The following is a 10,462-nucleotide window of genomic DNA, read 5'->3' on the forward strand; positions in this document are numbered from 1 at the left end:
ATTCAAAGTTCCGAGGCGATATATCTGTTTTTCGACATTTGGTTGCATTGCATCATCTTAAAATGTAAAAGTGATGTAGTAGAAGCGAAACAGTTTACAGGAGAGATCTCAAAAACACATTACACACACACACACACACACACACACACACACACACACACACACACACACACACACACACACACACATACACACACACATACATACATACATACATACATACATACATACATACATACATACATACATATGTGTGTGTCTGTGTGCGTGCGTGTAGATTCATATTCAATGAATGAGAGGAGCGCATAGTACATAAGATGTCAATGATATTTCTTTACATTGAAAGTGACACTAAGAGGCTGTCACGTGACTCGAGATTCACGTCAGTGCGATCTTCAGATAAAGCACTTACTCTCTCACACACACACATGTGTATGTGTGTATGTATGTATGTATGTATACATGTATGTATGTATGTATGTATGTATCTATGTGTGTGTGTATTCACGGGTGTGTGGACAGGTAAATGGACAGGCTAAAGAAAGTGTCACTCTACACATTTGGTTGGAGTTACATGTATTTAATAAAAGTTCCACTCAACTCTGCTTCACTTAAAGCTTCGTGAGCAATTAGGACACGTCCATCTCAGCAGATGTTCGAAGTCAGTTTGAATGGTTTTCTCAAAGCTTTCCTCAATTGGCTTGCAGTAATCTTTTCTGTTGTAGCTGGTATTCCCAGAGCTGTCGTTCGTATTTTTAAAAATCTACGGTTCCAGCTAATCTTTATTTAAGATGTAGTTATTGGTTGTGCGAGATTTATCTATTATTTTCAGTAGATTGAGCAACCATAACATGAAGAGTCTGCAGAATAACATTGTCCGCCAATAACTCACATTTCTTCTCATCTTTTCCCACCTTCTGTCTTGCAAAATTATTTTCTTTAGTAAGTAGTTTGACCTGGCACTTTATTATTCCTCTGAAGTGGTTATCTGTACAAGGATATGCTGTCAGTGCGAAAAACAAGTTCGTTTGTATTTTTACTTTAACTATGTATATACATATTCGTTTCAAATTTTTCACGGGGCCGGCAATTTCAGGGGAGAAGAGAAGTCATTTACATCGACACCATTGTTTAACTGGTACTTATTTTATCGACCTCGGCAGAATTTGAACTCAGAATGTAATGACAGAAGGAATGCGCTAAACATTTTGCCTGGCGTGTTAACAATGCTGCCAGCTCGCGCCGCCTTAACGGCGTATATTACATATTGCCATCTGAACTTTAAGGTCTATCTTAAAATCACTTTAAGATCTATCTTAGCTCTATAACAGAAAACTGACTCGTTAGATTTCCTTCTACTACACTCCCGGAAAAATAACTTTTAACATCTGGTGTTACATTGTGTAAGCAAACATTTCAATACTCAATTATGACAGTGAAAACCAATGGTATGAATACGCAATAACGACCACAAATGTTGCTGTATGGCTCTTTTAGGAGGTCCCAGCGGGTCAGATATTGGTTCACTGATCGTAAAATGCTTTTACGATGTTGACTGAGACGGAGGAGCGTCTGCACCATCGGTGCAGAAAAAAAAAATCATTAGTTCGGGTTTGAAATCCATTTTATCAATTCTATTATCAATATGAGTCTGTATGTGTATGTATGTATGTAGGAATGTTTCCATTTGTATAGCTACCTACTTTGCCATGTTTATATGCATATATACATCCATATATACACATTTATGTATATATCTACATACATACATACATACATACATACATTCATTCATTCATTCAAGGGTGTTTTATGCAGTATCCGTTTATTAAATTCCATTCCCGAGATGTCGGTCAACTCAAGCTGCTGCACAGTTTGATCGAGGCTGGAACCGCATAGTTTACGAAACAAACCTCACAACCACACTGCTATGCCAGCGGCAACTATTTCATTCCAAATGTATTGTTGTTCGTACCGACCATTTTTAAACTTTTAACACAAAAATTCAAGTCCTTTTGGCGCTATCAATTGAGAATCGACATGAAAAATGGCGAAATAAAAACGATTGTAAGTGACAGGTGGTTTCGAAATATATATATATTCCGATATATAACCTTTTTTTTTTTTTTTCTTTTTTTGTTTATCACTAACTCTTAACCTTTCCAAATACAATATGTCTGCTATAGATTATTGTACGACTTTTATTTTTATGTCTCCCCTGGTATTTTGACTTTTACAACATAAGTTATTTCCCTTTATTCCCACAACATCTTTACTTGGTGAAATGCTATATGGATGCCTGTATATGCGTCTGTGATGAGAATGTCTACGTGTGGGTGTATTCGCATGACAGTGTGCAATGGTGTTCAGTAGTGTGTCTGAAACAAACAAATTGATATGTAAGTCTGCTCATAATATGCGAGTGAGTGTGTGCGCGGGCGTGATTGATTCATTGTCTTTATATGTAAGAGATTGTGCTGACGTGTGCATGTGTGCATTAGCTTGGGTGTGTGTGTGTATGTGTATGTGTGTGGTTAACAAATTCACTGATATATACATCTGCTATACATTTACTCACTGTGAATGTGTGTGTGTGTGTGTGTATTATGTAGGTGTGTAAATGTATGGTGTGTATACGTACCTATAAAGCAAACTTATTTTACTCAGTGTGGCTGTGCGGAAGAAGCGTGCTTCCCGACCACTTGGTTCCGGGTTCAGTCCCACTGTGTGGCACCTAGGGCAAATGTTTTCTACTAAAGCCTCGGGACAACCAAAGCCTTGTAACTGGATTTAGTAGGCGGAAACAGAAAGACGCCCGTCGTGTGCGTGTGTGTGTGTGTGTGAGTTTGTGTGTGTATGTGTTTGTGAGAGAGAGAGTATGTCTTGTGTCTGTGTTTGACCCCCCACCAGTCTTCGACAACTGGTTTAATGAGTTTACGTTGCGGTAACAGCGGTTCGGCTAAATTCACCGATAAAATAAGAACCTAACTTTTTTTTTAAAGCACTCTGGGTCGAACGATTCCTCAACAAATTCTTCAAAGCAGTGCCTCAGTATGGCCGCACTCTAATCGCTGAAAGATAAAACATAAAAGATTAAAAGATAAACAATATACGAATATATGTTTATATGTGGAGGACAATGACCCAGTGGTGGGGCAGCGGACTCGCGATTATAGGATCGCGGTTTCGATTCCCAGACCGGGCGTTGTGAGTGTTTATTGAGCGTAAACACCTAAAGCTCCACGAGGCTCCGACAGGAATCGGTGGCGAACAACTTTCTCTCACTCTTTCTTCCTGTTTCTATTGTATCTGTATTTCAAAGGGGCCAGCCTTGTCACACTCTGTGTCACGCTGAATCTCTCCCGAGAACTACGTTAAGGGTACACGTGTTTGTGGAGTGCTCAGCTACTTGCACGTTAATTTCACGAGCAGGCTGTTCTGTTGATCGGATCAACTGGAACCCTTGTCGTCGTAACCGACAGAGTGCCACGATATGTATAGATGCGTCTGTATAATGAATATGTAGATGGCGCAACATAGTCGTAAATAATGGTGTACAGTATTTGATGTTATCATTATTTGTAGAAACGCACAATGTGGCCTTGTTGGCGCATTTGTCAAGCTTTACCTATAAAATGTGGTGCTCGTTTTGCTGCAGACTGCCTTATGTTTAAATGAGTGGGGGAGAGGGGAGGGGGGAGGCGAGAGGGGGAGGCGAGAGGGGGAGGCGAGTGTGTGTGGTGTGTACGTAGAGTACACATTTATCAGTTGAGGGACGGATGTTAAATGTAGTTTTGAGATATCGCTACACGTATTTCCAATTAACATAAAAACCTCCCGTTGCTCCCTCAACAAACGGTAGCTAGAAATGAAGCAGCAACAGCGGCAGTGGTAGTAGTAGTAGTAGTAGTAGTAGTAGTAGTAGTATCAGCAGAGGTAGTGGTGGTAGTAGTAGTAGTATCAGCAGCGGTGGTGGCGGTGGTCGTGGTGGTGGTGGTGGTAGTAGTATCAGCAGTGGTGGTGGTGGTGGTGGTGGTAGTAGTAGTAGTATCAGCGGCGATAGTCGTGGTAGTGGTACTTCTTGTTGATGATGATGATGATACTCTAATAAGGAGCGTTCTTCATGTTGCTGGTAATGATGTGGTTTTTGTTGTTGTTGTTGTTTGTTATGTTTGACTGTTGTGGGTTTCAGTCATGATTGACCAAACCTTTAATCGGAGGCGATTTCATCGTGAACCTTCAAACTTTATTCTTGTCTTCTTACTCAAGTCTATAGTCTTTTCTAATCTGTTAATGGCATTGGTTTAGTTGGTAGCGGAAGAGTCAGAGAGGATTTGTCTATCATTTCTAGCTGTTCTATCATCCCCCGCTGGGTCTGAGCTCACGATGCATTTTAGAATGATGTGATAATGAATAATGACCTGACAGATATCGCCTGCTTGGTATTTCGTCTTCACAAGTTGAAATGACCCTTGTCTCGGTCTATTTTAACTTTGGCGAACTCCCATCAAGCTCCTGATGTTAATGTGTATTGAGTTCATGCTGGATTCTCTAATTAACCACTTCCCTAGCTAGAAATAGCAACCAAATCTCTCTCAAACTACACTACGTATTTAAAACCTTGTACCCTAATCTTAAAACCTTGTACTCTAATCTAATACTCATTGCTCTGATTGCTGGCTCTGATCAGTATCCTGGTATTAGCGATTATCGGGTCAATGTTGGCTTCTGTAAGTGGCCACATGATTTCCTAGAAATAACAACTAAATCTTTCTCAAGTCTCGCAATAGCGTTTTAAATAAGGAAAAATATATTGGATAACATAGTCATAAATATATTCATAAAAGATGAGATGTTCACGGTTGGAACTTGTTTGATTATACGCTTTATGTTGTTATTTTAACCATTCGATCGAAAACAAGACGAGAAGCATTTCAGGGAGGACAAAATACTTGACAGAATGTTCGTAATGTCATTTCTTTCTTCTCGCGTCTTTCTAACACATCCTGATCTTAGATTAACACAGGTGCCTCAAAATGTTAGAAGAAACAGGTAAATCCTCCTCAGATCTTTCTTTACCAACTACAACAAAGGCGTCTGAAATAGAATAAATATTTGGTAATCATGGTGAAAACACCTTTAATCCTAACTTGACCAAGACTGACCTGCGGCCAAGCAAAACAACAATAATCAGTAATTAGAAATAGAATTATTAATTATAAACAAAAAGAGTTTATCTTTAATTATTTTAGCTATTAATTATCTTAGCAAAACTTCAAATAATATTTGTTTTGTTCTACATTAGAAAATGTGAATTAATTTAGACAATAATATTGGATGTTTGTGGGAAAGATTTCAGCTTCTTACCTTGTGGTTTCTGATTTTTTTAATAGCAGATTCATTAAAGGCATTCTGGCCATGACCATCTCTCCTTTTTAAGGTATTTTATATTTCCATTTCCTTTACTCAATTTTCCCTTTTTTAACGCGTATTTTGAGAGATCTTTGAAATATTCGTGGCGGAGCGAATATCAACAGAGGATCTACTTTTGTTTGTCTTGAGGCCGCTGTTGTTGTTGCTGCGGCTACTACGGCTAAAGGTCTTATTTTTGTCGTTTATCCACTGTTCAACCCTGAATGGGTAGATGTATCCTCAAAAGAGTTCCACCCGTAATTATCGCCTTGTCTTGGATGTTCGTAGGGCTACATTATCTACAGTGTGTTTTGAGGAAAATTTGGCGAGGCTATTCTGTTGATCGGATCAACTGGAACCCTCGTCGTTGTAAGTTTCCACATGTCGGAGATCTGAATTGACACAATGGGTGCGATACATGGCCCGTGAGAGCTGAAGATCTCTAAAAACTCAAAGTTCTCGACCACTACGCGAAATTTTCCGTGTTCACCCATCGGACTTCATTTCGAACCCCGAAATACGCCAACGCTGCCGCATTAACTCTGCCACAGTCTTTACTCACAAGATGTCTAAGATGACTTGGCCATACTTTCCGTTAGCCTACGGGGAAATTCATTCACAAGACGGCTAACCCGTGTCCCCTCCCAGGCTGGTGCAAACAACTTCAAGCACAAATGTAGACGTGGCGAGTGACACTAAAGGAGGATGTGAAAGCACAATCGGGCTCCCGCATCTATGGTGTTCGGCAGCGGAACCGGGATAGGGTACGCATTACAACCTCGGCGGCGGCCGACTCTCTGATATGGTCGGCATTCGTGAGGGACATACTAATGACGTTGGTCGGAGCTGTCTCAACCCACCCCGGGTGAATCCTACCGCAAGCACTAGTAAATGCATTGGCTGTAGTGAAATAAGTGAGTAAACTTAACAGGTTTTTGAATGAATACTCTCAAACTACTTTACAGTGTTTTATGCGAAGAGAACATATGATAAACACGCATATTATTTTAGCTGGTTATTTATCACAGTTCATTCTGCTGCTACAACTATTAATATGACGGTCTCTGACCTTAAACCTTACAACTGGGGAACGACTGTCGGAAAACTTAATCAGTACAGATGCCATTTTTCCCCATCATTTACTTACTATGTCTCATTTTATTTATGTTGCATTAAACACCACGAAATCTTTCTTTCACATAATTCTAGCTCAATCAGTTTTCTCTAGCGAATGTTTTCTCTATAGATATCAGCTCATAATAGTTCGAGTCGCACATAATTGGATTGACCTCTCGAGCTTGTCATGGACGCTGAAGTATTTTGCATCGCTTCTCTTTTTCACTATAAATAATACATAACGTGTCATTACTGGAGTTTATTCACTTTTTAAGACGGAAAAAGTAGGATCTTCAGACTGGGGAATCAGATCCATATATGAAATATACCATACTTATGCATGCATAACGCATATATACTGCTGGGTATGCAAGAGTGTATATATATATATATATATATATATATATATATATACACAGATACATATGCATACTTAAATGTATATACACTTACATATAACCGATATGCATACTTATATTCTTGTTGATATAAATATATACATATGTGTGTGTGTGTGTTTGTATGCATGTATGTTTGTATACACATATTCATATACATGCCTATGTATATTACAGACTCTTCCGTCGGAGACGACTATGAGCGTTCAGCTTCTGTAGAACGACCTGCACAAATGATTTGTTTGTAAGGTGATCAAATGTCCGTGCCACACATTGGCTCGATCTCTCTGTCAAATCGTCGTTGTCTGAACAGGTGCACAGGTGTACCAAGTGTCAGGCGTCCAAGTGATCGCAGTGTAACGTGAGGTGAAGTGTTCTGCTCAAGAACGCAACGCATCACACGGTCAAGGAATTGAAACCATGATCGTTAGATCGTTGGTGCAACAGCCTAACCACTATGCCATGCGCTCTCACATACACGTGTGCGTGTGTGTGTACATTACGTTTATATATTTGTTTTGAATGATCCTGATGTGAAATCGTGTTTTGAAACAGATATCGTTATATTTCGGGAAGGTCATTTTTTCCCAAATAAACACACGCAGTTTTTATTCGTTCTTCACTTCAGATTTATTATTATGTTACTTTCACTATCCTTTGCCTGAAATCTTTCGTCACACATCCTGTGACCTCTTCAGTGGATCTCCATCCCACGTGTCTCCTCCTGTTCCAGTACACCTATATATATATATTCAATTCATTCCGCTCCTGTTTCAGAATTCAAGATTGAATGTATGATCCTGATAATGGTTTACCGTTCTGTTTTCGTTTGTATTCCAGGTATTTCATTTGAGTTTGAGATGGACCATATGAAACTGCTCATTGAAAGAGCGACAAAGATTTGGACAGATGCATTGATAGTTTTGGCCCGGCACACGACTAACTTAAATGGTCCATCCTTTCATTTGAATATGTCATGCGATGGAACCCGACCGCTACGTTGGGAAGAGGGCAAACATTTATATAGGTAAGTGGTCCTTAATAATCTTCTCAAACAATCAATCATTTATTTGCTTTGCTTTCAGGATCGGTATGTGTAAAACGCTAAATGAACCCTTAATAATAACCGAAATAAATGTCGGTTTGTATTATTATTATTATTATTTTATGTTTGACTTTTGTCTTGCATTTGTACAAGTTGGATCCAAGTCTCACCCAGAGACCTCAAGAGACAACAAGTTAGAAGTTCATGTAGGTGTTATGCCTAGGGTACCATATATTTGGATTTGTACAGTTTTGTTCTAGTGAATATTTAAGAAACCATAAGAAAATTATCTGTTTGCTTTAAAATTTGAGATCACATAGACAGTATTTTACGTAGGATATGGGCAGTTCCCATGAGCACTATCTTTTGAACTTCAGCCATTTTGGGGTTTCCTGGTATCTGAGCTAGGTAGTAATCAGCCCGTTTCGCTGTCCTTCCCAGGGCACCTATGACAATAGGTATTGTTTTCGTCTTCAGATTCCACATTTTGCTAATTTCTATTTCAAGATCTTTATATTTGCTCAGTTTTTGGTAGGTCTTGACAGATACGTTTATATCGATTGGGACAGTCATATCAATGAGGAGGCATGATTTTTGTCTGAAGTCTTTCAGTATGATGTCTGGCCTATTTGCGTCTATCTTTCTGTCAGTTTGAATGGTGAAGTTCCAGAGGAGTGCAATGTGATCATTTTCAAGTACTGGGGGTGGTTTGTGTTCCCACCAGTTTTTATCATGGGGCAAGTCCAGGTTTTTGCATATTACCCAGTGAATATATTGTGCAGCTCTATCATGCCTGTTGAGATACTCTGTAGGCACAAGCAGACTGTACATGGAGACAACATGATCGATGGTCTCATTTTGTTGTTGGCATATACGACATAATGGGGAGCTGCCGTTCTTTAATATGTTATTATTATTATTATTATTATTATTATTATTATTAATATTATTATTATTATTATTATTATTATTAATATTATTATTATTATTATTATTATTAATATTATTATTATTATTACTATTATTACTATTATTATTATATGTTTCACTTTTACTTTATATTTGTACAAGTTGACTCCAAGTTTCACCCAGAGACCTCAAGAGACAACACACTGCACTACCAAGCGCATCTCTGTGCCTTGGGTATTTGCTGTGGTTTGTTGTGATACTCTTATAGTTACTGTATTGAAAGTGTTTTATGTAGGTGCCTAGTAGTGCTAGTTGTGTCTAGTAGTGCTATTTTCTGCATGTTATATGTACTTATTAGTCCTGGTGTTTTTGTTATGTATTTGTCTGAATATTTCTTTTATCATACCTAACGTACCTACTATGATAGGAATTGTTTCTGTTTTTAGATTACACATTCGAGTTACATCTATTTCCAAGTCTTTGTATTTTGAAAGTTTCTCCATTTCTTTTAGAGAAACATTATCATCCGTTGCAATTGATACATCGATTTGAAAGAATTTTTTCTTGATGATCTCTGACAACTATATCCGGCCTATTGGCCTTAATTTCTCTATCTGTGTGTATTGGCATATCCCATAGTGTGGCTGCTTTCTCATTTTCTGTGACCTTTTCTGGCCTGTGTCTATACTGTCATTTTTCTGTTATTCCATACTGTTGGCATTATTATCGTCATTATTATTATTATTATTATTATTATTATTATTATTATTATTATTATTATTATTATGGGATATTTTGTAATCAATCTTTCCTTAGCCGTTTAGTTATCTGTCTTACGATATCTTGTATATTCTTTTACTGGTTTTTCTTTCATTCCAGTGATCCCTATTTACGGCCTTAAAACGATTTTAGTTGAACCCATGTATTTTACTATATATTGTGAACCCGTAACTCCCGAGCTATAAAGGGCATGGCTTAAAGTATGTCTTAGAACGACGCACCACCAAACACACTCATACACACGCAAAAAAAACAAACACATACACACATACATATGCATACATACATACAAACTTTCCAGATGTTTGCCATTTAAGTATATATGAGAATGTCTAGATATCCAACTACATGCATGAGAATACATACATAAAACAAAACAAACAAATCTGCACATATTACATACATACTAAAATACTTGTTGATGTTGTTGAAGTTTCAATGAAGGGGCCTTAGATTTAGGTTAGAAACTGACTCTTTCTCTATTAGCAAGAAATATTGATATAAAATTGAATGATGACATACATACATACATACGTACGTATTTACATAAAAGCTAAAACAGAGAAAGAGTATCAGATTTCGCCCCATGTTAAAATACCATTGACATCAATTTATCTTTCGTTCATCAATTTATATTTCGTTGTTTCGGGTTATGTGAAATAGAGGGTGATAAATTTGAGAAACTGCAATTCTGCGAAACTAGCGTTGTTCGTTCAAACTTCGCGTTGTAGGGTTAAACTACGGCATTGCCTAATTGGTTCGTAGTATGCTTTACCGGGTGCGATTTCGTTTCACTATATCT

The 10,462-nt window shown here is 38.0% G+C and overlaps 1 protein-coding gene across 15 annotated transcripts in view; it reads left to right on the forward strand.

Moving 5' to 3' along the window:
- LOC128247032 (glutamate receptor ionotropic, NMDA 2B-like) overlaps positions 1–10,462 on the forward strand; it is a 1,133,867-nt gene that overhangs the window by 1,107,236 nt on the left and 16,169 nt on the right. For all 15 annotated transcript variants that reach the window (XM_089347814.1, XM_089347813.1, XM_089347818.1 and 12 more), the window contains one exon: positions 7,767–7,953. In XM_089347814.1, the coding sequence (XP_089203940.1) occupies positions 7,767–7,953 (187 nt within the window). The remainder of the gene's footprint in view (positions 1–7,766; positions 7,954–10,462) is intronic.

This window comes from Octopus bimaculoides, chromosome 2 (genome assembly GCF_046866305.1).
Source record: "Octopus bimaculoides isolate indiv1 chromosome 2, ASM4686630v1, whole genome shotgun sequence".
NCBI classification, from domain to species: domain Eukaryota; kingdom Metazoa; phylum Mollusca; class Cephalopoda; order Octopoda; family Octopodidae; genus Octopus; species Octopus bimaculoides.